The 27,983-nt window shown below is 41.1% G+C and overlaps 1 protein-coding gene across 13 annotated transcripts in view; it reads right to left on the bottom strand.

Moving 5' to 3' along the window:
* Positions 1 to 25,411, bottom strand: part of COMMD10 (COMM domain containing 10) — a 153,020-nt gene extending 127,609 nt beyond the window's left edge. For 10 of the 13 annotated variants that reach the window (XR_006290930.1, XR_005225699.2, XR_006290929.1 and 7 more), the window contains exons 1-4: positions 25,219 to 25,375; positions 24,361 to 24,451; positions 21,760 to 21,870; positions 18,047 to 18,202 (exon numbers count right to left, since the gene is read on the bottom strand). Coding sequence is in view for 10 of the 13 variants with exons in the window: in XM_037901587.2 (XP_037757515.1) it covers positions 18,047 to 18,202; positions 21,760 to 21,870; positions 24,361 to 24,451; positions 25,219 to 25,250 (390 nt within the window). In the remaining 3 variants the exon portion in view is untranslated. Of the gene's footprint in view, positions 1 to 15,703; positions 16,684 to 18,046; positions 18,203 to 21,759; positions 21,871 to 24,360; positions 24,452 to 25,218 lie in introns of those variants that run through there. The other 3 variants (XM_043546772.1, XM_037901583.2, XM_037901584.2) reach the window with 3 other exon arrangements.
* Between the last annotated feature and the right edge of the window lie 2,572 nt (positions 25,412 to 27,983).

Below are 27,983 nucleotides of genomic sequence, written 5' to 3'. Positions count from 1 at the left end.
GACATTTCAATTTTTTCATTTCTAATATAATATTTACTATAATGACCCAAAAAGGTTTGAACGATTTTCCAGTATCCACAATCTACTGTGATGTTTTAATGTAATCTCAGAGGTAATTCCTTGGATTTAAAAAAAAAAAAAAATAGTCCTCTTAATTTATGAAAATAAATACATGCGTTCAGTTACTGTAGACTTTTGGCATCTTTTCACAGTTCCTCATCAGCATACTTTATACATTTATATATATAATATACACATCTATAGATAGATATTCTACACACACACACACATTTATATGAAGAAAAGCTAGCTCCTCTCTCTCTAATTTGAAGATAAATATGGTGGACGTGTTATTTTGCTACATAATGTCTTACTGATAGCACTAACATTTATCTAGTTTTAGCTCAACATTTTTATTTAAAAAAAAAAAAATCACATTTTCAGGTGTCTGTAAACTAAGGAGGTATAACTAGAAGATGGGGGGAAGGCAATCAATATCACCAATACAAGTTAGCATTTATGGAACATCTGCCAGGGAAGGAGCAAGAAAGGACTGTGAAGGATGCTCAACTTGAGAGTGGTGGAACACTGGATGTCCATGACAGAGACACACTTAGGGTTGCAGCTGAGTGTGTGGAGAGCAGGGTCAGATGTGCCAATCAGAAACTGAGCTGGAGATGAAATCAGGGTAAATTCTTGGTAAGAAGTGCAATTTGAGAGGAAGAGAAGGGGCGTTACAGCCGAAGAGAGAACTGGGTATGTGAGCAGACACTCAAAGCGGGCAGTGAAACATCTTATGTCACTTCCCCGTATTGCTGTGACAGTCTGTACCCCTCTGTTCACCCTTTCTACAAGACTATGTTAAATTCTATACAAAGCATATTGTGTAAGATATATGAAAACTCATGATTTGCTGATCATTAGTATCCTGGTAAAATGTGTGTGGCAACATTGTATGTAAGGATATAAAATTCCACTGAATAATGTTAGCAAGACATGTTCCAACGTATTCTGGAGGGCAGTCACAAACAAGTCCCCCAGAAACAAAACGCTAGCCAACCCCTCAGCCAGGGTCAACAAGATCAAATGGACCATCACCACCTAATTAAGTGGCCATTCTTCGGCAGGAGAGAGGGGGTGGGCAAAAAGCTACAATTTGTCAAAGCAGCAGCTTAAACTCTGTCTCCTGAACATCACCTGGAGATGATTTTTGCACAAGAGAATCATCTCTCCCTTGCTGTCTACCCAGCTGCAACACCTGAAGAACAAAAGCAGCAGCATTGTACTGGGGAAGGAGGGGGGAAATCCTGATTGAAAGAGGTTCAGGCAGCAGGACCACTGGAATATGTGGTGAGTGAGAGAGACCTTTGCTTTGTATTCACTTAGCTTGTTAAGTTAGGTGTTAGTTGTGTTTTATCTTTTATCTCCTTGTAACCAATTCTGACATACATACCTACCTCATTACATGTAAGCACTTAAAATCTATCTTTCCATAGTTAACAAATTTGTTTTGTTGTTTGGACTGAAGTGTTTGGGAAACCAGATTTGTGCATATTATTTTCCATTAATAAATGACAGACTTTATATGAGCTTGTAATGTACAGGAGGGTGCTGGGCAGTACAAGACGCACATTTCTGGGAGAAAGTCTGAGACTGGGAGTTTGCTGATGTTGCCCTGTAATGTGATCATGAGTGGCTGGCTATAGCATTCATATAGTATAACTGGGAGTGATTTACAAACTGGAGGCTGTGTGAGAGCAGACCACAGGAGTGGTTGCCCACATAGTAAAGCAAGGTAAAAAGCACCCAGATTGGAGAATTGAGGGGACATAGCCCAGACTGTAACCTGGGTAGTCACAATTTTCAACTCCAAGAGGTCAAAAAAATTGAGGCAAAATTCTGGGACCTGAGACAGGCTTAAAAATCATGCAATTTGAAAATAGAAGTGTTGGAGTGAGGAGTGTTGCCTTCTCGTTTATGTATCGGGGGTAGCCATGTTAGTCTGTATCCACATAAACAACAAGTCTGGTGGCACCTTAAAGACTAACAGATTTATTTGAGCATAAGCTTTCGTGGGTAAAAACCCCACTTCTTCAGATGCAGAAGATGCATCTGAAGAAGTGGAATTTTTACCTATGAAAGCTTATGCTCAAATAAATCCGTTAGTCTTTAAGGTGCCACCAGACTCCTTGTTGTCTTCTCATTTATGAGCTTTTAGAGTCCATTCTGGTCACATGTTCAAGCTTTTCTCCATCACCATGAAGACTAAAAATTTACTTAAAAAAAAAAAACTACAACATGAAATCTGGGTTTATCACCAAATCACCTGTCTCCAAGAGCTAGGGATTACATATTATGAGTAGGGCCTTACTAAATTCACAGCAATGAAAAAACACATCACGAACCATGAAATCTAGTGTGTCTCCCGCCCATGCCCCGCAAGAAATCTGGTCATTTGTGTGCTTTTACCCTATACTATACAGATTTCACAGGGGAGACCAGCATTTCTCAAATTGGGGTCCTGACCAAAAAGGAGCTGCGAGGGGCGGAGGTATTTTAGGGGATCACGGTATTGCCACCCTCACTTCTGTGTTGACTTCAGAGCTGTGCAGCATACCATACCATGCTACCCTTACTTCTGGGCTGCTGCCGGCAGTAGTTCTGCCTTCAGAGCTGGGCTCCCAGCCAGCAGCCGCCACTCTCCAGCTGCTCAGCTCTGACGGCAGTGCCACTACAATCAGCAGCGCAGAAGTAAGAGTAGCAGTATCGCAACCCCACTATAATAACCTTGTGACCCCCCCCCCCCCCACACACACACACACACACCTCCTTTTGGGTTAGGACCCCTACAATTAGACCATCATGAAATTTCAGATTTAAATAGCTAAAATCATAACATTTACCATTTTTAAAATCATATGACAGTGAAATTGACCAAAATGGACCGTGAATTTGGTAGGGCTTTAATGATGAGTCTTGTGATAAAATCAAGCTGAGGTCAAGCAGAAAGTTTATACATTTCTGCAGCATGAACAGGATGCTGAAGTATCAGCTAAACCACCCATTGTTTCTCCTCCACGGATTTTCCACACTTTAGCACATATCTGCAGAGTAGAGGGTGCCAGCAGCATTTACCCCAGAGAAAGCAGTGGAGATAGTAGTGACAATAAATAAGCAGTACTGCTTAAACTGTAACAAAGGCTGCACATTTTAAGAGGTACTGAAATCAACATTATCAGAATTTCTACAAAAGAAGCAGCTTAGATAATTACGTGACAACCAATCAGCTAAAGCTTTAGTATCAACATATTATGAATACCTTGATTATTACATTCAGATCCTTGTGATTTTTTGAAAAAATGTACTACATTTAAAATTACTAGCTTTTCACTAAAATATAATACAAATTGCATCTCCCATTTGTGCAAGATTCCCAGATGTTCGGCATTTAAAATTACTAGCTTTTCACTAAAGGTAATACAAATTACACCTTTCATTTGTGCATGATTACAAACTGTAAACTATGTAATAACTGTTAAAATAAATTTATTGTAATATCTAATAAATTCAAGATTTTGATATTTTCTGATTCGGATTAGAATACATATATGCAAGCACAATTAAACCATATTAAGCCTATAACACTGCTTTATATTCATAGAAAACCTAGACACAGGAATGGTGTTGAATACCTTGTCATATACATCATTAGATCTCTGCACAAACAAACACTACTCCTGTTTTCATATAAAAGGATTTGAATGCTGACTGGCTTTGTCCTGGTGTGACAAAGTAGAAAAATAATTTACATTTATCTCAGATAAATACATTGCAAATTCATCCTAATTACAAAATCAGAAAAGCATAGCCTTCTGGACAGAATACTTGTGAGCAGGCAGCAGTAGTGCTAAATTGAGAGTGAGTGTTCTATAATTTTCTGTACCTGGAACAGTAAGTTTAAGAAGGTAACCTTTAGATCGCACAAACACTACCATGCTTAAAGCATACACGCATATATACTCCCAACAAAGTCCAGAGGATTACTTACACATGGATCTGGCTCATATTAAATCAGTATAAGTTTTTGGACAAGTTAGCTATCTAGTGGGAGTAGGACAGAATGGTACTTAAATTTAGCATGGAATGTAATACTGGTTGGTCAGAAACTTAAAGTAAACTAAGTTTGTGACAAAGGACAAAACCATAGGCATCTTTTGTAGCCTCCTTTGAAACAGCTAGATTACACAGTACTACTGCAACTACTGAGAAGAAAAGTGTATACCAAGGAAATTATGGTACAGTATTAAATCTCTTATTGATCTAGCTCAGGGGTTGGCAACCTGCAGCACATGAGCCAATTTTTACCGGCATGCTGCTGCCAGCCGGGGTCCCGGCCGCCAGCCCCGCTCAGCCCACTGCCTGCCTGGGTGAACGGAACCCTAGACCGGCAGCAGGCTGAGCGGGGCCAGCAGCCGGGACCCCAGCTGGCAGGAGCCAACGGACGGAACCCCAGACCGGCGGCGGGCTGAGCCACTCAGCCCACCGCCAGTCTGGAGTTCTGGCCACCCCCGGCTCAGCCCACTGACAGTCTGGAGTTCCGGCCGCCGGCCCAGCTCAGCCCACTGCCAGCCTGAGTGAACGGAATCCCCGGCCGGCAGTGGACTGAGTGGGGCCGGGACCCCGGCTGGCAGGAGCGGGTGGAACCCCAGACCAGCAGCGGGTGAGCCGCTACCGATCTGGGGTTCTGTCCGCCACCCAGCTCAGCCCACTGACAGTCTGAGGTTCCGGCTGCCGGCCCCTTGCCAGCCAGCATCCCAGCCATCTTCCCCGCCCAGCCTGCTGCTGGCCTGGGATACCAGTCCCTGGCCCCGCTCACTCTGCTGCTGGTCTGGGGTTCCAGCTGGAGTCCAGGCCTCCGGCCCTGCTAAGCCCTCGTGCCGGCTTAGGGTACCAGCAGCCAGCCCAGGGCTCTGCTCCTGGCCTGGGCCCAGTGTTCTGCAGCCCTTATCAAAAATTACACTACAATTAGCTTTAAAACTTGAAAACTTAAAAACTTTGTATATTACAGTAATCGTTAAAAAATGTATAATGTTAATAAATACATAGGTTTGATGAAACAAAGTAGTTGTACTTATGTGCCTGTGCTTAATTCGTGTTTTTGATGATTTACCTTCTAAAAAAATCTTGCATGTCTCGCACCCCTAGAAAGGGCATCTCACACCCCCAGGGGGTGCGTGCACCCCAGCTTAAGAACCACTACACTAAACTGATAAGATCTGCATTTTAATTTAATTTTAAATGAAGCTTCTTAAACATTTTAAAAATCTTGCTTACTTTACATACAACAATAGTTTAGTTATATAATATAGATTTATAGAGAGAGATCTTCTAAAATGTTAAAATGCATTACCAGCACGCGAAACCTTAAATTAGAGTGAATAAATGAAGACTCGGCACACCACTTCTGAAAGGTTGCCGACTCCTGATCTAGCTTATAATGAGCCCATCAATCGCGTCAAATCAGCTTCCAGTGATACAGTCACTGATTTTAGCATGACTGAAAATAAATATCCATTTTATAAATTTAAATCTTGGCACAGATCTGAGGCTACTTTCTAACAGTAGTGACCTTTCTGGTATTAGCAATGTCTACTCAAGCCACTAAGATGGACCTTCATGCTTTCAGTTTCAGCCAGTTACTTACTAGGCTGTTAGTAAAGAAATCATTGATTCACATTTGTATAGAAGATATGTAAAATCCAAAGCTCCTTAACTATTGATGCAACCGCCATTTTAAGTCAATTACTCACATTTATAGTTACTTTTCTCTACAGCTAGTTTAACAATTTGAAGATGTGCTGGAGCAGTGTGTCTCTGACTCTTCATAAGGGACATATTTTGCCTTTCCCCTAGTGAGTATACAAGGCATAACTGGGAGCATAAATAGTGTGATTCCAAGGCACGTGGTAGGCAACATATGGGTCATCCCTACTAAAGGGTCCACACCTACTGTGTCTGGAAGCAATGTTCCACTGGGAGAGTCCTGTGTTCCAGAATGGAGGAGGTTTGTGGGAGGGACACATAAGGGCAGATCTGGAGAACATGCAATTACAGGTATGTGTACGCTGCAATTAGAGGTGTGATTGCAGCATGTGTACACACATACAAGCAAGCTCTGATCCAGCAATGGAGCTCTGGCAGCAAAGACTTCAGTACGGGTTAGCCATCCTGAGCAAATACCCAGAGGCCCAGATGAAGTCCATGCTGCCACAGCTTCACTACTATTGGTACTCAAACTGGCCAGATTAAAGCTAGTTTGGGTGTGCCTACATGTGCTGCAATCACATACCTTGACTGCAGTGCAGACAAACCTATGTGGCTCCATCAGCTATTTTCCCCACCCATGTACTACCTTGAAGCTGCAGCAGTGATTTGAGTACATCCTGGAGGACAAGGGAATGGAAGATACTTCCCTACGTGACTCTTCTTAGCATCAAGCTTAACACAGGCTATGCACTGAATCCAGGATTTGGCTTATATTTATTATAATTATTATATAACAGTTGGTAAGGTTTTAGAGCATGTTGGCTAGGTCAAGTTCTTGGAATCTAATTAGATTCCTACCTTCTTTGTTGGACCACAAGCTGGAAACATTTCATAGATCAAGAAAGTCCAGGCCGGTGAGACAACAGGTTATTGTTACTATTATCTATGTTTGATGATAGAAATTATGCATACTTCAGTACCTCTGTGGTGATACTGCAGAGGCTGAAGGTATTAAGTAATAAGCGGCAGGACAGTACTTTCTTGTAAACTCAGGACCTACAGTAACTTTGCAAAGATCACAATCAAATTACATTGGCCAAGTCTCCATGAGTAAAAACAACAACTTTAGTTTAACCATACAGTATAAATGTGTTTCTACTTTGGCATCAGCATATTAATAATCCCTTTTTCCTCAATCATAGACTTGAAAAATAGCCTTTGCTTAAATCAATCTATTAATTTTAAAGTTCCTAGGGCCAAAAAACTAACAATAGAAAGTATTACGCGCAATGGTATATGGCTAAGATGCTATATTAACTAAACTAAACTATATAAGATATAAATTTTAGAGTACTCAAAAGTGTGCTAGACACATCACAACACAGATGAGTTGCACCAAAATGTGTGCAATATTGTTTCATATATGCCACAGTGACAGGGCAACCAACAATAGGGTGAACATGGGGAGGAAGACAAGGGTTACAGCAATAACATCACACAAAACAGCAGGGACATGCGTACAGTATAGTTGAACACATTTTTGTATAGCTTTTAAAAACTATGCATTTGAAATAAATGTCAAAAATGTCTTGGTTGACTCACTTCTTGGTGGTGTCATGGAAGAAGTGAGTATTAAAAAGTTATGTGAATACCAGGCAGAATAGTATCTGACAACTAAACTGCCCTAACTAAGCAGCTGTAAACTGCAACAGAGCTGAGGCAGCATCAGGGAGCCACAACTATCTCCTGGACAGTAGCCCTCTAAAGAAACCAGTGTAGTAAGCTGCATGCAGTAGAGACTAACACAGAGTTGTCTAGCACTATCTGCACTGCCCACTCAGTGGGACAGCTCTGCACACTCTTTCCTACAGACTATTGAATGAATTTGTTCCTGATTAACTTAGAAAAGGCTTAGTCCTCCCAATGGCTACAAGCGCTGACAAAAAAAATCCCAATCCTTTAAAGCAGGGTTTTCAAAAATGAAATGAGAAACATTCAGTTTCTCGGCTTAAAAAAAGGTTAGTTTTTGTTTTAGCTATGTTTCTTTAAAGGAACATACCAGTATATCCATTTTACTCAACCCAAGTGTATGACAGTTCAAAGATAAGCATTTCTCACAAAAAATATCTGAAATAAAAACTGTTTGTTTTCTAAATTGCTATTATTGATTTATATTTTATTAGGCTGGTGTGGGAAGATGGGTCATTGCTGGAAAACTGCAGGCAGGAAACAGGATTAAGAACCAGGAGACGGAAGTTATGTAGCACACGCCAAGATATTGTAACTTCTTTTAGCAGGTCTCATTAAAATAAGTCTTCCTTCTATAGACTAAAAGAGAACCTGCAGTTTTATAACCTCTTTAGTTTACTGGAGAGGATATCATGCCACATTACCAATCCTAGGGGATATGCAGCGGCTGCCTATTGTATAAAAGATAGGTTTTAAAACCTTTCTCATATGTTTCATGAGATTCTCTATTGAGTGCTATAAACACCTCTTTTCCTGGTCAGTTTTCCTCTTGATCATTACACAGTGAAATGACAAATGCCTTTGAGCTAGACATTAAAAATATATGTTCAAGAAAAAAAAAAGACAAGGAATTTATATGCAGGTTTATAAAGCAACTGAAAAAAAAGAGACAGCTGGTAAGCCTCAACAGTAATGATTATACACGTGCATGCACGTACACAGGCAGATAAAACCACATGAATAAAAATGGTGAATAAATACAATGAGAAACTGACTGAGAAAAAGAAAGGCTAGTGATGGTTACAGAAAAAGCTATTATAGTATTTGTTTGTGACAGAAAGAAGAGACAGAACAGCAACTATTCATGACATTAAAGGAGAAAGTTATTTAGAAGGAACAATAAACTGATTGTCCTGACTCAAAAAAAATTTAAAAAAACCCAACCCAACCCAGGTTATTTATAAGTTAACTAATATGTAAAAGTGTTATTTGCTCAATCCCAAAGACAACACAACCTGTGTTACCTAATTCCTAACTGTTTATAGACCAATTTAAAAAAAAAAAAAATTCTGATGTTACAATCTTGGCTAAGCTCCCCATTTGGATAGTCACCAGACTGCTGTATTAGACCTAACCTTGGATCCCATATATTTTTAAACTTACTGAGACTGACATTGGCTTTGTGTCTAGTCTTTCAGGCACACTCCCAAAGCACAGACTCCTGTGCCAGTACTCTTTCACATGTTGTGAAACCCCACAGCAGCAGCAGCTACACTTCTATTTTTAGTGCTCCAACTTAGTCAGTCTGGTTCAGGTATGTCTGCCTAAACTGAAAAATCACACCTTCTGCTCCAGTGTATACACAGCCTATGAGTCTGGCTGTTTCCTCCTCCATGTTGCCTTGGTGCCAGCTATAGGGACATTGAGAGTCTACAGGAGAGTCTCTCCCCTGCCCCGCCACTCTCAGTTCTGTTGCCCAAAGTAATAGCAGACCATCAGGGCCAGGAGGAGCAATTGCAGGAAGAGTCCTTCTCAGGCTCTGCAGCCCCCTGGAGGAGCATGCTCACTCTGGGGGGATGGAACATCTGCAATTCAGTTGGTATGTAGGAGTTAGGAGGGCATGGAGCGTAATCAGTGTAGCTGAAATCTTCGGAAGAGATAGCTGCCCAAACTCTGGGAAACCTCTATTGAGCATATAAAAACAGATTTTTCAGGGGCTTATAACTTGGCCAAAATTGGGCAAATTTTCGCTAGGATGGCAAAAGTACACCCCGACACAAAGGCCACCCCCCTCCCAAATTTCAAGTTCCTGCTCACGGAAGAACTAGAGCTTCTCAGCGAAACAGATAATTTTTTTTTCTAATATGGACAGGACAACATATTTCCCCCAAACTCATTCCCAGAAACAGCTGAGCTGTTTTAATTAAAACTTCAGTGGGGGTTGAAAACAAAGCAGACCCACAGCATGGAAAATTTCAGCCCAAACAGTTTAAGTTTGGCAAAGATTTTCTCAACTGAAAACATGGTTTATCATGGAAAGTGTCAGGCAATCTTAACTACAGGCATCACTATCTGTGCCATCTATTATAAAAAAAAAGTTTACACAATTTAGGACTAAAGAGGAGTATGCAAATCCCAAGAGTTTTTGATTAAGTGGATTGTTTGGGTAATTGAAGAAATTCCCTGTCAAGCACCTGGACACTGTTGAATCTAATTAAGCTATATCCAGTGCTGAGTGTATGAGTTTTTCATTTTTAAAAGCAATCCATAAACAGATTGTATAAAAAAGATTCATGAATATGAACAAACCCAAAAGCGGAAAAAAAACCATGTTAAACGAAAGCATAGTTAAGTAATGCAACGGCAGTACGTCTATCAAGAGAACACTATCTAGGAAGATGGGGAAAACATAACAAAGAAGGCAGATGGTAGTGACTAGGAGATTTAATTTTCAGAAACATGCAAGGTGAATGGGGATGTGTAGCAGACACATAAACCCTTATGTTTTATTCCCTCTGGAGGAGACACTATCATAACTGGACAAACTCTTGGCAGAAGCTGAACTGGAGCCAATTATTCTGATGTATATGTAAGAAACAATGACAGTCAGCAATGGAACAGAGGTCTTAAAATTAAGGTAAGAAGTCATTTAGAAAGTATCCACAAATTTTTTTAAAAATATATAGCAGTGTCAGTACTTCATGTACTGACTGACCCAGAGTAATCCTGAAAAACTTGCTTTTCCTCATTATCATATTGCAAGACATTGCAATGCCAATCCATTGACGATGAATGACCAGCTCCCACTAGGTGAGATATTGCAGCAAGCAGTCTGCTGAGGTGACAACCAGTATCAGAGTATGCTGGAAACTGAAGCCTATCTAGAGGAGTGAGGTAACTCCAAAATTACTATTAAAAATATTACAGTTTTGTAACGTTTCCAACACTTATACCATACATAACACAAGATTAAAGAAGAAAACTTTACCACACCATGCAAAGTTTTAAAATCATTGGGCTTACCAAACCAACTTTACAGACAGTGGTAGTGATCTCATCACAAATACAAAGCATCCAGAACTATCTAGCCTGAGCTAACCATCCACACCAATCTACAGTTTTTAGACCTATAGAAAGAAAATTGCATGTCTAATGTCCCATCAGCATGGAAGCATGTCCTCTGGAATGGTGGCCAAAGTATGAGGGGGCATATGAATGCTTAGCATATCTGACACAAATACCTTGCAATGATGGCTACAAAAGTGCCATGCAAATACCTGTTCTCACTTTCTGGTGACATTGTAAATAAGAAGTGGGCAGCATTATCTCCTGTAAATGTAAACAAACTTGTTTGTCTTAGCGATTAGCTGAACAAGAAGCAGGACTGAGCGGACTTGTAGGCTTTGAAGTTTTACATTGTTTTGTTTTTGAGTGCAGTTACGTAACAAACAAAAAAAATCTACAATCTTTAAGTTGCACTTTCACAATAAAGAGATTGCATTACGATACTTGTATGAGGTGACTTGAAAAATACTATTTCTTTTGTTTTGTTTTTTACAGTGTAAATATTTGTAATCAAAAATAATATACACTTTGATTTCAATTACAATATAGAATATATATGAAAATGTACAAAAGCATCCAAAATATTTAATAAATTTCAATTGGTATTCTATTGTTTAACAGTACGATTAAAAGCGATTGTTTTTTTGAGTTAATCACGTGAGTTAAATGCAATTAATCGTAAGCCCTAATATATATGCATACACATATATGCAAACACTCTGAAGTTAGGAAATTCCAGAATTAGGGTTGCCCGTGGGGAAGAGATTTCTGATAGTTAGATGGCTCTTTAAGGTAATGAAAAAAGACATAATGAGATCCGATGGTTGGAAGCTGAAGTTAGACAAATTTAGACTAGAAATATGACACACATTTTTAACATTGACGGTAATAAAGAACTGGAATGACTTAATCTAGGGATTCTTTGTCACTTTAAGCTTAAATAAAGTTTGGACATCATTTTAAAGGATATGCTATTGACAAAATAGAAATTACTGGTTAAGGATCCATGTCCTGTGTTGTGTAAGAAATCAGATGTAATGATCCTAATACTCCTTTCTAGCTTTAAAATCTATTAATTTTGCAAGGTGGAGCACACAAAGAAGTTCTGATATTTTAAGTGCAAAACTTCATAGTCCCGTTTCTCCTGTAACTTTTTAACTCTGATGAAGGAAGAGAAACTTCAGAAAAACACCCACTGTCATGGGGCAGCTGCCCCTCACTGATAGCTAAGGAGTTAAAGCCAGCCTGGGGAGGCTGCGCAGGAGGCAGCCAATGAGGAAAAGGCTCATAGTGCCAGCCAATCAAGAGTAGCTTTATTGGAACATCCAATCAGGGCCAGGCTGGCCCATATAAGAAGGGAATGCTGAGCAGAGGAGGCGGCAGTCACTCCCTGAAAGGTGAGGGAGGAGGACTGGCTGCTTAGAATGCTGGAGGACCATGGACAGACCAGTGCTGGGCAGGGTCAGTAGAGTAGGAGAAAGCTCCAGGCTGACAGCTGCCAGACTGCGGCCCTGATACAAGGGTGAAGAAGATGCTAGGGCTACGGGAAAGTGGCCAAGGGAAGGAGACAGCGGAGTTGGAGGAGGGGCAGTACGTGGCTGTCAGCTGTAGGGTCCCTGAGTCGAGACTCAGAGTAGCGGGTGGGCCAGGTTCCCCCCACTTGCCACCTAAGGCAGTGGCTGGTGAATGGAATGCAGTTTGCCACTGAGATGAGCGGCTAGAATCGGGACTGCAGTTTGCCACTGAGGCAAGTGATTGGAGTAAAGTGAGAAAGGCCAAAAGCCATGTAGAGTTGGACCTTGCAAAGGGAATTAAAACCAACAGTAAAAGGTTCTATAGCCATATAAATAAGAAAAAAAACAAAGAAAGAAAGAAGTGGGACCACTAAACACTGAGGATGGAGTGGAGGTTAAGAATAATCTAGGCACGGCCCAATATCTAAACAAATACTTTGCCTCAGTCTTTAATGAGGAGCTTAGGGCTAATGGTAGGATGACAAATGGGAAGGAGGATATGGAGGTAGATATCACCACATCCGAGGTAGAAGCCAACACACACAGAGAGCGAGAGGAGCGTGCGCGCGCTTATCCACCCTAAGACAACCAGTAGCCTGGTGGTCAGGGAAAACCTCTGGGATGTGGGAGATGCAGGTTCAAGTCCCTGGTCTAAATCAGGTAGACTAATGAACTGAATCCGGATCTCTCACAGCCCATCTGTGTGTCCTAGCCATGAGGCTATTCTGGGGAGGGTCTATCTCTGGTTTTAACCAAAAATTCCATCCTGAACTTAAGAAACTTTTCCTGATGCTTCCCCCTCACACCCCCCAAAAAAGGTCAGTTTTGACAAATCACCATTTTCCAGGAAAAAAAGTTTTGCTGAAAAATTCCCATCACAGCTCTATACCTCATGTCCTCTAACCCTCCCACCTAGAATCGCCCAGCCATATTCAAAACTTATTTTACTATAAGTCTGTAAATACTCAAGTTCAGCTTATTAAGGCCTAAAATAAATGTGTACAAAAAGGATAAATTTGCATGTGGTATATCAAACATCAATATCTGAACCAATAAAGACAGGTTTCAGAGTAGCAGCCGTGTTAGTCTGTATTCGCAAAAAGAAAAGGAGTACTTGTGGCACCTTAGAGACTAACAAATTTATTTGAGCGTAAGCTTTCGTGAGCTACAGCTCACTTCATCGGATGCATTCAGTGGAAAATACAGTGGGGAGATAGCTGTAGCTCACGAAAGCTTATACGCAAATAAATCTGTTAGTCTCTAAGGTGCCACAAGTACTCCTTTTCTTTGAACCAATAAAGTTTGTGAATTACTGCTCCCCCCCCCCCCCCCCCCCCCCCCCCCACACACACACAAGCTCCCTGTGTGCCACCCGTCCCATCCCCCTCTATTTCAAGAGCAACCTGAAGCCCTCCCCCTACCTCCTCACCCATGCCAGGGGCTCTGTGTCCCCCCCGCCACCCATTCCCGGGGTTGTGTGTCTCCTTTTTCCTCCTCCTTCCAAAATACCTTTCTTACCCCCAGAATGGAAGGGACAGCAGCCAGCTGGTGCCCCCTTCTCCTCCTTTCCCCCCCATCATGGAGCAGACTTTGGGGAGGCATCAGTAGGAGGGTGGAAAGAATGAAACCTACTTCACTCTCTTCTCCTTCTGGTTCACCCTGCTGGCTGAGCATCTGCCCCACAGCTGTTAGGCAGATTCCAGCACAAAGAGTAAGGAACAACTTTTTAAGTGCAAATGGCTTTTCCTGTGCTTACCAAAATCAATAGGCAGTTCTGCCTATTGATGCTTAGAACATTCCCTGAAACTTTAGCAGTTGATTAGATGCAGCGTTTAAAAGGATTACATCCAGACACACAGAAAAATGACATCAAGGTGAGTGCAATGTCCTGCTTTGCTCGGCCAAAAAGGATCTTAAAAAGTGACCTGCAAATATATAGTGTAAATTCCAGCATCTTTAGATCGGTATGAGCTGAAACATCCCCAAAACTAAAAGAAAAATAAAAGCATGGCCAACATTTCCGTAGGGTGTCTCAAGTTAGGCAGCTAAATAAACGTGGCCAGATTTTCAGAGGAGCACCCTATTGACTGGAAGTCAATGGGAATTGCTGGTACTCGGCATCTATTAACATCTGATCCCTTAATCAGGATCTGGGCATCCAAGTTTGAAATTTGTGGCATAAGCTTTTGTGCGAGAAAGTGCTGAATGCACCTCTTTGGGCTTGTCTACACTGACACACAGTTTGGCCTATGCAGGTGTGAATAGCAGCATGCACCAGTACTGTGTTATAACTCCCCCATGTGGAAACTGCAGGCACTAACTGAAAGGAAGAGGACTATACTAATGCAAACTAGGTATCTTTTAGTTTGCACCCACAGAATCCACCCCGGGGAGTTACACTGCAGCACTTTGGTGCACACTGCTATTTACGCCCCCATAGTCCAAACTCCAGGGTAGTGCAGTCATCGCGTCAGTCTGACTATTAGAGAAACTTAGAATGCATTGGTAAAGTTACTGAAATTTGGTACTTTACCTTTGCTAGGACCACTCTAATATTGTGTGTGTCTCTCATTAAAAGAACAGCATCTGATTAGATTAAAACACTAATACACTGGAAAGTGACAAAAAAAGGTACATCTTAACAATAATGGAGCTTCATATGGAAAACAGAAGTTGATGAATGTTATAGGACAAGTTTTCAAAGAGGCTTTGTCATTTTTTTTGCACACAAAGATGATTAATGTACAAATGGCCGACTTCATCTGCAGGTATAGGGCAGCACAAATATTTTGCATACGTGGGCTAAGCTTTTTAAAGGAGCCTACGGAAGTTAGTTGCTGAGCTTCCATTAAACGTCTATGGATTTGGTCACATTAGACTCCTCTAAAAATCCCACAAATATATTCTATCATTTGTACACATAAGTGACAACATGTGAAAACTGCACATGCAAACAGATACCACATGTTGAATACTTGGCCACATAAATACAGTATACGTATGCAAATACATACACACACAAGTACAACTAAAGGAGTATTTAAACATTTCCAACTATTTTGAAAAATGTTACCTCAAAGATCTTCCACGTTTTATATACATATATGAGGATAGTGTTGTCAAAGAGTATTTTTAGATGGATTTTACATCTCTACTTTCTATGTAGATGCTATTCCAGTCTCAGTGAAAACATCTCTTTAATTGTTTCAAAGGATGTTCAGGACTCCAATATATTTGATTTTCTGTCAATAGGGGTGGATGAAAATATTACAGTGAGGTTACTGCTAGAACTAAAACAACATATTCCAAATACGAACACAAAGTATATTTTTCCAATATTGCCAAAGGTACACAAAAAAACCCATTTTGTGAAAATAAAAACTAAGTGATGACACCAAATAATCTTTTATAACTTTGATGATGGTTAAATATTTCTGGACTTTAAGACTGAGTACACAATGGTTACCAAAATGCAGTACTATGCAATTACTTTAAGAATACATCAATAAACATTGAAAGGTTAGATGAAAGAATTTACACATATATGCTGAACACATGGGAAACCAATAATATAGAGAAACCATAAATAAAGTCTTGCAGGCTTATCCTATTTTGATTTTAAAATTATTTCTATTTGGAGCTGATTAGACAGCTGAGAAGATAGTGACTAGTTCTGCATTTCTAAGTTCTTAGTAAGGGAAACCTCCCATTAACTTCAGGGGGAGATTTTTCCTGAGTAAGATCTGCATGACTGAGTCCTTAAAAGATTTCTGAAGCAAGCAGCCAAAATAAATTCATAACACTATCCCTATATTCAACTTAGAGAGTTACATCTGGTTCCTTACATTCCTATGCTCAGCTCTCAAGTTTGAGTAAAGTATCATATAACATCTGGACAACCCAGAAGTTGCCCCACAGAAAAATGGTAATTTAAACATGTCTAGGCACACAGGTTAAGCCTATATTTGTTTTGGTAAACAACTAAGGTGAGTGCAACATTCCATTATTGCACTAGAAGATTGTTCTACTGGAAGATTATTATGAACCATATTCAGAGTTTGCTTATATTCGGAGGCTTGAGTCTAATACACTGGGCACAATGTGGTTCCACTACATGAGATGAAGACAAAGACATGAAGAATCTCCAGAAAGGGACTCAAGATGAAATATCTGATGCAAGTCTCCAAAGGCAAACACAAAGGAGGGAAGCAAAGGCATATAATGCACAAACATGCTTAGCACACACAGAGCAAGATTCAGGATGGCCACAACCCCAAAAACAGTGGAGGGCCAAAAGGTCACGTCTGGTAAATTCACGTATGTCCAACAGTAGCCAACAGCAAGCCAGTTCCCAGTATGTAGTTGCATGCTGTGGATGAAGAGAACTCACGGTCATGCTGTTCCACTGCATATTTTAAGACCAACAAAGCCTTTTCATTCTGGCTTTATTCTCTTTGTTAGATCACACTTCATTTTTACATGCAGTTTGTGTATTCTAAGAAAGGTATTTTGGTAACTCATTCATTTAATACACAAGTGACTCATTTGCTGTTAAAGTCAGAGTGACACTACTCTAGATTCTTAACTAACTTCTGGCATTTCAGTGTACGAAACCTGAACATCTAGGTGTTTGTTAACAAATCTTTTCAAAAGAAGGGAAACCCCATGTGCAAATCTAGTATTTGTGTTCTCTATCAATTATTTCCCTCACTGGATATCTGAGTGCACAAATATTTGATTTGAACATACAGTCACAGTAACTGCATCCCTTAATGAAGTACACAACTGTGCACAAGCCTGAGCTTCTGCCTTTTAGAAAATTAGGCCCTTAATACAGCTCTAAGTTTCTCAGATCTCTTCCATGCCCCAATTCTTTTGTCCCAAAATCAGGATTTAACTGTGGCAGGAAGTTTAAAATTTGTGACCATAAACAAATACATTCATTTCCTGTCAGTGTATTAAATATTGTTTATCTATTAGTTTTGTGTACTATATATTGTTTACTTCTATACCATAAAAACACAATAAAATTATTAAATAATCAACTGTTATCCTCAGACAAAGCACAGAAGCAAAACTAGTTTTCTCCAATGCTGTCCAACCATTTTACAGTACTAATCATGGCATCTTGTAATATAAGGGCCAGTCCCACAGGCAAAATGTTTACAATCGTAAGAAGTTCTTTTAAAGTCAATGGGAGTATGAATTACACCTGATCAAAGTCATTTGTAGGTTCAGGCCCTAACATACAGATAGCGGAACAATAGGTAACACACACAGCACTTAAAAAGCTCACTTTTTTAATAGGAGGGAAGAAGCAAACATGTTTAAAGCTAATGTCCTATACTCTACTTAAATTACACAATATGTAAGGACCCATATACTGTGCATTTTATCTACTGTCACATGTCATTCATTCATTGCTTCATATACATTTTTACAGGATGCACACAACCAGATTCTTGGTTGGTGAGCTGCATTATCTTCAATGGAGTTATACTGCTTTACAACAGTTTACAACATACTTTGTGTAATTTAAGTAGAGTACAGGATTTTAAAGTGTCAAACCTATGACATACTTTATATATAAAATTTCCTTATTGGTTTTTTAATTTCTTGGCTGGTCAATAGAATTTGTCCTTACAGAACAAAAAAAGGAATATTGTAATATTTGTGTCCTAATAATTTTTGTTTTAACTACTAGTTCCACTTAAAACTAGAACAATTGCTACCTTTTGAGGGGCCAAAATCCTCTGCCTGAACTTTTCAATTGTATCTTGACCTGCAGCAGTCCACGCACTGACAAATGCTTCTGCTTTGTCTTGATCAAGGTGAATGCTCTCCAGCTGCTGTTGCAGAATAGCTGGTTTCAGGTTATGATAGACTGCCTGTATAGCAGAAAAAAAGAGTTAAATCCATTTTGGTACATGCAACTTTAGTACTTTATTTAGAAAAGCACTTTTCTAAATCGGGATGCTCTTCTCTATAGAGGTCTAAATGGTTCATTTTTTCAGCCTAAAATAAAGTATTCTATTAATGCAAAACAAAAACGTGTTACATGATCACTATGAGCCTGGGAGCCCCTCAATGCCAGTTGACAAAGGACCCACCATACTGTATCTGACACCAGGCCTGACCCACTCATTACATCCTACACATTGTTGTCATAATATTATCTAAAAGGTGTCATGTAAGGTGTCTTATGTAAACTGATGACATGCAGGTACCAAAAATCATTATGTGGTATATATACATGTTGTGTACAAAGTTGTGTGTATGCTGTATTTGGGAGGCAGTGCATAAATCCAGCTTGTCCTAGACAAAGGAATGTGTATTTACCTGTCTGACTGGCTTGCTTCCAGGCAGAGGACAACAGAAGTATATTTACATTAAAGTGTATATTTACAAATATACATTACAAAATGTATATTTACCTTTACAATAAAGCCGTCAAGCTAACAAGCAGGGGAGAAGACGGTGTAGTAATCACATCTGGGGGACAGAATCTGCACCCCAGGAAGCCTTCCTGGCTCTTGAGACAGAGAAAACGGACATTGGAAAATATAAGGAGAGCAAAAAGCCATTGGAGTTATCTATCACTTTGGGGACATAAGGTACAGCACCCTCTGAGCCTGTGAAAATTGGATCGCCTACTCCAGAGGCTAAGGATGTTGGTAACTTGAAGTAAGTAAGAAAACTGCTTAGGCAAAGATTGTAACTTGTTAAAATTAAGTTTTAGTCACTAGAAAACAAGTTTTATTTTGCTTGTAACCAGACCTGTCTCTTTTTCTGTTGTTTAGCATCACTTAAAATTCTGTTCTTTGTTAATAAACTTATTCTTGTTTTACTACAAAACCATCTCATTGCTGTGTATTAAAGTGAAGTGTGAGTCTACAGCTAACCTAACCAGGTGATGCGTTCTGTTTCTTTGGAGGCAGAAAACTTAATTGCTATGAGTGTTCAGTGAGAGGGAATGGACACTGCAGGGAGACATCTCTGGGGGAATTCAGGTTCACTGATTGTTACCTGCAAGGCAAGGTTTGGCCTGGCAGAATCTTGAAGAGTTTGCTGGCTAAGCAGACAGGCTGGTGTGCCAGGCAGCTGACACACAGCTTGGCAGTAGCAAAGCTCTCACTCTTTCTGGGGCAGAGGGATAACACAGTAGACCTCAGTTCTGGTTGTCTTGAGCGGAATGTCACAATTACATTTTTTCAAAACTATTATTTTCCACAGGTAGGTATTATTATGCAAAGCAAAAGTTACAATGGCCAACATATCTTTCCATCCATTAAAAATAAGTGTTCTATTCTTTATGGCCTACTATATCACCTTGGCACTTCTTCATGGAAAAAAAGAAAGTGAAGCCACAAACCGTTTTTAACATTTTCTGTCTTTCTTTCCCAAACTGACCTTTTCCTAAGATTTTATTATTTTTTATAAGAGTAAAGTACAATTCAGCACAGAAGCATTTTGACTGAGTTTATTTACTGACAAAAATATTCACATTTTCTAGAAGAACAATATTAAAAATTTAGATTAGAGATGTAATTTAGCCAAAATGTATGCAAAACAACACTGAACCAAACTGCAGGCCCAAGCCTGCAAATTTTTACTCATAAAAGTAGTCCCACTTAAATGGGATAAAGACTGCTTACATAAGTACATAAGAACACAAGAATGGCCATACTGGGTCAGATCAAAGGTCCATCTAGCCCAGTATTCTGTCTTCTGACAGTGGCCAATGCCAAGTGGCATAGAGGGAATGAACAGACCAGGTTATCATCAAGTGATCTGTTCCCTGTCACCTATTCCCAGCTTCTGGCAAACAGAGGCTAGGGACACCATCCCTGCCCATCCTGGCTAATAGCCATTGATGGATCTATCCTCCATGAACTTATCTAGTTCTTTTTTGAACCCTGTTATAGTCTTGGCCTTCACAACATCCTCTGGCAAGGAGTTCCACAGGTTCACTGTGCGTTGTATGAAAAAATACTGTATTTTGTTTGTTTTAAACCTGCTGCCTATTAATTTCATTTGGTGACCCCTAGTTCTTGTGTTATGAGAAGTAGTAAATAACACTTCCTTATTTACTTTCTCCACACCAGTCATGATTTTATAGACCTCTATCATATCTCCCATTAGTCATCTCTTTTCCAAAGTCCCAGTCTTTTTAATCTCTCCTCATACGGAAGCTGTACCATACCCCTATTGATTTTTGTTGCCTTTTCTGAACCTTTTCCAATTCCAAGTGACTTATTTCTATTTAGTTTATCAATTTGTTCCAAAACCTCCTCTAATGACACCTGAATATGGGACAGCTCCTCAGATTTTTCACCTAAAAAGAATGGTTCAGGTTTGGGAATCTCCCTCACATCCTCAGCCGTGAAGACCGATGCAAAGAATTCTTTTAGTTTCTCCACAATGGCCTTATCATCCTTGAGTGCTCCTTTAGCATCTGGATCATCCAGTGGCCCCACTGGTTGTTTAACAGGCTTCCTACTTCTGATGTACGTAAAAAAATGTTTGCTATTACTTTTTGAGTCCTTGGCTAGCTAGTCTTAAAATTCTTTTTTGGTCTTCCTAATTATATTTTTACACTTCATTTGCCAGAGTTTATGCTCCTTTCTATTTTCCTCACTTGGATTTAACTTCTACTTTTTAAGTAGAGGCTTACATGATTGATATCTTAAATAATAAAGCTATTGCTTTGTATTACTTTGTACAATATTATGAAATATTTATCTAAAACATCATCAGGGAGGAAATGTTTCTCACAGTTTTGCAAGTGTTGTTGTTTAAATATCGTATGCACCATTTTAAAGTATGTCAATGTATTTAGTGGCTTAGATTTTTTGCCACCCACAACAGCAAATGTTGCTGGCGCCGCCACAAGCAGCTGAGTTTCCCAAAAAAAAAATAAAATAAAATAAAATTAAGAAAAATAGCTCGAAGTGATGTGGCATGCCCCAGGAAGTTGGGGCCCACGGCCCCTAAGGCTGGCTCTGGTACTTAATGACAGATTCTGATACTCTTGATACATAGCACCTTACTCCATGAGTTCTCCCATTGACTTCAACAGAAACGGGTTTGTATCTGTGAAGTTTGATTCTGCTCAGTGTGAGAGAGAGGATCACAAGCTGGTGCTCAGACATATTTAGATAAGCACAGGATACAGACTGAGGGCAAGCTTCTACCCCCCTTTACTCACATTAAGTAGAACCTTGCTCCTCAAGTACAACCCTGACCTCAATGAGACTACTTGCCAAGTAAGATACTATGGAACATTAGTAAAGGAGGTAGACTCAAACCTTGAACAAATAAATAGCATGACTGTGATATTTGTTTTCAGGAAGCGTCTATTTTAACTTGCTCTGTATAATAATTTTTCTACCAAACAAGCATTATGTTTCAAATATTTAACAATTCATACTGATAAAAATGGTACCTGTTCCAAAATAAATGATATAGTTTCAAGGACTAAATGAAGATCTTGCTTCTCCACTGAAAACGCAGCTTGAAGTTTTTCTTCCTCCTCTTCACTGAAACTGCTCTCAGCCTGAAGTACAAAAATGAGTTTATTCCTGGTATTCCATCTGCCATCCAGAACTCATTATCCAGAAGGCAAGTTTAGTTAAAACATTAAAGAGTCAGGGGTTTTGTTTGTTTGTTTTTAAATGGGAGAGGAAAAAGAAACGTTGTCAGAGGAAAAAATATATCAGGATACCAAGGGCCTGACCAAAACCCCACTGATTTCAGTGAACCTCCCCATTGCTTTTAATGGCCTTAAGATCAGGCCTTTATGAAATATGCATACAAGTGCACACTTCTCTCTGTATATAAAAAACATGTTTGAAATTACTATGTAAAAAACTCATCTTTTGACCACATTTGATAATATGCATTATGTGGAAAAAGTTACATATTTATACTTGACAATACAAACCAGTGACAACAGTGTAATGCACACCAGCTGGACTAGAAATAAAAGCACCAAAAAGAAGGCAAAGTTATAGTGCATATATATATGCTTCTCTTGGTTTACTATTGACATTCCTCTGGTCTGAACACAGTCTATTTTCTTCTAAAAGACACAATAATAAAAGTCTATTTGGGGAAATTTAGAAAACCACATACAAAAAGTCAAAAATCTACAACATGTCGTATTAAAAGATCATTGAATGGAAAATCTTACTGAACTAATGTACTGAATGTTTAAGCATAATGCAAATATTGTCATCTTTTAAAACAAAATATTCTATGTTCTAGACTTCAAACAACACAGTCAGGCCAATTAGCAATGCTGTAAGTGCACAGCTACTCAAAACAAGCAATTGGGCTGTCAGACCAAAGATGATGTAATTACAAGGAGACCTAGATGGTCAAAACATTTGAATCTCTAACAAGAATGCAAAAATGAAATTGTTAGTTTAATCTTTGTATATAGTATTGTTGTAGCCACACTGGTCCCAGGATATTATAGAGACAAGGTGGGTGAGATAATACCTTGCATTGGACCAACTTCTGTCGGTGAGATAGACAAGCTTTCAAGTTTACACAGAACTCTTCTTCAGTCCTGAACAAGAGCTCTGTGTAAGCTTGTCTGTTTAATTTTTAGCTTTTAGAAGGAAATATGCAACTTTAAGTATCTTTGCTAATACAAGGAAGTTTTTATTTAAAATTTCCACCAATTCCATGCTCCCTACAGTTAGATAACTCATGGCTCATGAAACTAGTAATATAATACAGAGTCTTCAACCCAATTCAGTCATTCAAATCCAGTGCAGAACAATAGTCACCAAAAATTATTATGCTATATAATGGTCATTTAGTAATTTAGGTGACATTAAGTTAATGGCTCTTTCCACCTGCTAGTGGGCAAATATCTTCATTCATTCATAAATAAATCACAGTTACTATTACCAGACTCTTGTTAGTAATTTCAGCAGAAAAATCAATAATTGAATCAAAGCAATGAAACAACCCTCACATTCCTGGTCCCACTAGAGCACAGTTGGAACAATAAAGGTAAATTTGTATTTTTTTTTTCAGCCACGCTGTACCTGTCCTGTGTCTAGACTTCAATTTCCAATGCTATCAATTTGGCACCTTCTATCATTCTAAATTCTTTTTAAAAAATAAATACAAGTTTGCATCTATCAAACACTGATACAATGACTACGGGAAGTTGGAAACAAATGAACAAATATGTACCCATGCCTCTGAAGGGCAAGACCAAGTTTCCGTTACTATTGTTCTCACTATTATATATTCTGCTTTTCTGTTCTCTTACAACAAAAATTAATAAAAGACTTGCATCTAATCTAATTAATCTAGCTACTAGTCTTCCTTTTCCATTGTATATAGGGCACAAATGCAGATTGTGCATAGGCTTGATTCTATTCAATCTGACCCATCTAGATTCATCCATTCCTAGCATGCACACAGAGGCACATTTTTTGACTAAATATTATACAAAACCTAATTTAGGATCAAGAGAAATATTTCATAAAGCCAAAAGAAAACTTCCAGCAAAAACAGTGTTTGTTTAGATTTAAACATTTCCTCTAGCTTTCCACTGGAGCACTTTTCTGATTCATTGGTGCCAGAAAGTCAACCTAACATCAGATATAAACAAAAGTGATTACTACTGACTGTTCATTCTATTTTCATTGCCCAAACTGCAAGAAATGAAATACGGGCAGCCAGCATAAATGATTTATGGTGAATTAATTAATTATAGGTTTTATTCTCACTTCTAACTCCGCAAGGGTATAAGAGAGGAGAGCCAGCTCCACCCTTCCATACTATTTGCCACTCAGAACAAGATATACTTCTCTGGAGAAAGAAGGGTATACTTTTTCTGTAATTTGAAATAATGTGTATGTTAAACATGCAAGACAAAACCTAAAGATTTAAGAAAACAGTATCTTATGACAAGATTTTAAAAAGCATAAAATACACAGTAACTGGTATGACATATTCATTATAGAGTTTAAAAATGTATTAAAAGGTGAGAGCTAAGGAGTTATTGTCATACTATACAAACCTTTAGATGAAGCTTTTGAAGGATGCGGGAGAGCAATCGAGGAAATTTGCCTGTGTCTATCATGTTAATGAGCAACACTGCTTTTTTTATGCTAAATTAAATGAAAGAGATCAGGTAAGTTTCCCAACATAAACATATTGCCTTTAAACAATGTAGTGCAAATATTTTTGTTTTCCAGTGTTTCACAAACCAAGCACACTAGCGCTACTGGCTTCTAATCTAAATGTTTGATACTTTAAACACAAATTATAAAAATTATAAAAATTCAAGGTGAGAGTAAGGATGAAAATAGAAATAGTCCCACCCTCCAATTAAACCAAGCGGAGCTGACACGCTGGGTGCCGTAGCCCAGCCCACTGTATCATACTGATATGGTCACACTGCCCCGTTAGTGGGGAAACCCACATGCTAGAAACCTCCAGAGGCGCAGTACTGACCCACTGGGGACACAGGCCCAGTGCCCCCGGCGCACTGCGGAGTGGGGGGTGGGGGGGTCCCAGTCCGGGTGCCCCCGGCGCGCTGCGGAGTTGGGGGTCCCAGCCCGGGTGCCCCCGGAGCGCTGCGGAGTTGGGGGGTCCCAGCCCGGGTGCCCCCGGCGCGCTGCGGAGTTGGGGGGTCCCAGCCCGGGTGCCCCCGGCGCGCTGCGGAGTTGGGGGGTCCCAGCCCGGGTGCCCCCGGAGCGCTGCGGAGTTGGGGGGTCCCAGCCCGGGTGCCCCCGGAGCGCTGCGGAGTTGGGGGGTGGGGGGGGTCCCAGCCCGGGTGTCAGGCTGGGGCGAGCCAGTGACGCAGGCGCTCCCAGCTCCACCCTCCCCGCCGGGCCTGGGCTCCGCAGGCGCCGCTCTGCCGGGCGGTCTGTACCTGCCGCTCTCGGGGATGATGGGCGCTGCCATCCTGACCGCCGCTGCCTGGTTCCGCCGCCAGCTCCCGGCAAGAGGGGGGGTAGGCGGGGCGGACGGGAGCCCGGCAGGCTCAGCCAGCCCCGCCCCCAGTGCCGGGCGGTGCTATGGGCGGCCCTTGCTGGCCGGCCCCCTCACTCGCTGCCCGGCGGCCTCACCCGTCCGCCCCTAGGGGCGCTGGGCCTGGCGGCGGTTTCTCCAGGCCGCCGGCTCTCGGGGGGAAGCGCGGGAGCGAGTGGGCACGGAGCAGGGCCCTTGCCCAGCCCAGCCTCACCCCGGCGTGGGGAGAACGGGGCCTGCAGCGGGTTTGCCCGCTCCGGGGCCCGCGCTGCGGTCTCCTCCTCCAACAGGCGGGTCTGGGAGCTCAGCGTCCTGCGCGCGTGGTGGGTGCTGGATTTCGGAGTCCGCACCGAAACCTGGCAGTCCGGCGTCGCAGAGCCAGTGCGAAGTGTGAGGTAACAGCTGTTACAGAACCTGAGAGCAGAAGGAACCGACCCAGGAGGTTTAAAAATCCGACGGAAATCTGGCATTTGTACAGCTCCACGCTGTTCTCAAGTCTTGACACCAGCCCCGCCACTGAAGGGGAAACTGACTATCAACCAGAGGGAAATTGACTCCAGAGGTTTTCATTGTCCAGTCTGGGGGAAATGAAAACACAGCCCTACATTTTAAAAGGCAATTGCATTCTAAAAATTCTTTACATTGGTATCATCTAAGGCCTTGTTTAGATTAGGATTTAAAGGTGTGTTGCTAGAACATGTTAGTTGACACGTTCTAATTAAACACACTTGAAAAGGATAGACCCCCTCTTGACTTTATCTCAACCAGCTTCATGTTCAGCACACGCTATCTTGTCTATGCTTAACTTTTCAAATGCGTTAAACTAAAACATTTTAACACACCTTTTTATTCTAGTCTAGATACAATCAAATTCACTACCCCCATGTGGGTGTGAGGAAGTGTCTGAGTCGTCATACTTAATTTTTTTTTAAGTGCTCCCTAGAAGGCAGCTTTGAGGACATAAGAGGAGCGAAAGAGAAGATCATTCTCTTCTCCTTTGGTAACGACAATCCTGTCCCAACTTCATCTCTTCACTGTTCACATCTGAACCATGCTCAACTCTTGAAATTTGAGGCTGGTGTGGAACTTTCTGTGTGATGGCTGCTCAGGGCCTCCAAGTCCGATTGATCACACCAGTTCCACACCATTTTCAGACAGCACCTTTCTCCAGAGCTCAAGGCAGTAGGGAGATCAGCGTCAATGAATCTAGTACTTTCCACCCTACGATCTCCATTGCATCACCTCACCCAGCACCCCTCCCAACAGGAGCAATTTCAACACCTTTCATTAGCAACAAGCCCTGTAGCACTGCTTAACACAGGGGAGGGCAAACTATGGCCCGTGGGCCGGATCTGTCCCGTTGGGGCTTACAATCCAGCCCGCGGGATTGGTGGCGCAGGGCTAAGGCAGGCTCCCTGGCCCCACGTCGCTCCCAGAAGTGGCCAGCACCATATCCCTAAGGCCCCTGGGGCGGAGCAGAGGGTCCCATGCGCAGACCTCGCCTGCAGGCACCAGCCACTTCAGCTCCCATTGGCCGGGAAGAGGCACCATGGCCAATGGGAGATTCGGCAGTGGTACCCACAGGTGAGGGCAGCGTGCAGCAGAGCTGCCTGCCCCACCCCACCGAGCCACTGCCGGACATGCTGGCCACTTCCAGGAGGAGCGCGGGGCCAGGGCAGCAGGGAGCCTGCTTTAGCCCTGCTGCCACCCCAGAGCCTGCCCCCTGCACCCCAAACCCTAACCCCCTGCCCTGAGCCCCTTCCTGCACCCCAACCCCTTGCCCTGAGTCCCTTCCTGCACACCACACCCCCTCCCACACCCCTTGCCCTAGCCCTACATTCATGGCCCTGTATATAATTTCCCCACCCCTGACCTAACTACCATTTTACCCCCCACCCAGAAGCATACATGCAACCATTGAAGCAATACTTCCCAACACACTAGCACTAAATGGATGTATTTTTATTTTAGATTTATAAAATAGGCATTTGTAAAGCATGGGTGCATTTATTATAATAAAAAAATGAAAAAGCTGGAAAGAACAGTTAAATGTGGTTGAAAGGTTTGTGAGATATTACCAGAAAGGACTTGCCAGCAGATTGCTGAGACAGTGATTTCAGAAAGAAGACTGAAGTTGTTTGGATATGCTGTATGGATGTCAAGAAACTGTACTACTAGACAAGCCCCTGATTGGACGCCCCTTGTGGGAGGCAGAAAAGAGGAGGACAACACATGACACATAAGAAAACAACTGAGAAAGATACTGCTGTCATGGAAACAGACTATAACAGAGCAAAGAACATTGCATTAGACAAAGGGAGGTGGAAAGCCTGGGTTGCCTTGTGTCAGAAGGCACAAGAGCATCTAATATATAATAACAAAGGATTATGGAACGGGAGTCATGGCAAGAAACCATGGCAGGCGCTGGAATCAGATGGAGAGAAGTTGAGAATCCTTGATCGAAGGAATTATTAATAATTTATGTAAAGAAACGTGTTAAACATATAGAGTGAAATCCTAGTCATGTTGAAGTCAACAGGAATTTTGCCATTGACTTCAGTGGGGCCAGGATTTTATCCATTATTTTTTAAAGGATAGTAGTTATTTAAGTAAATCCTTTGTTCAGAACAGAATTCAGTATATATGGCACCCCAGAAAAAAAAGTCT

This window comes from Chelonia mydas, chromosome 5 (genome assembly GCF_015237465.2).
Source record: "Chelonia mydas isolate rCheMyd1 chromosome 5, rCheMyd1.pri.v2, whole genome shotgun sequence".
In the NCBI taxonomy this organism is placed as follows: Eukaryota; Metazoa; Chordata; order Testudines; family Cheloniidae; genus Chelonia; species Chelonia mydas.
This window is presented reverse-complemented; position numbering and strand designations above follow the sequence as displayed.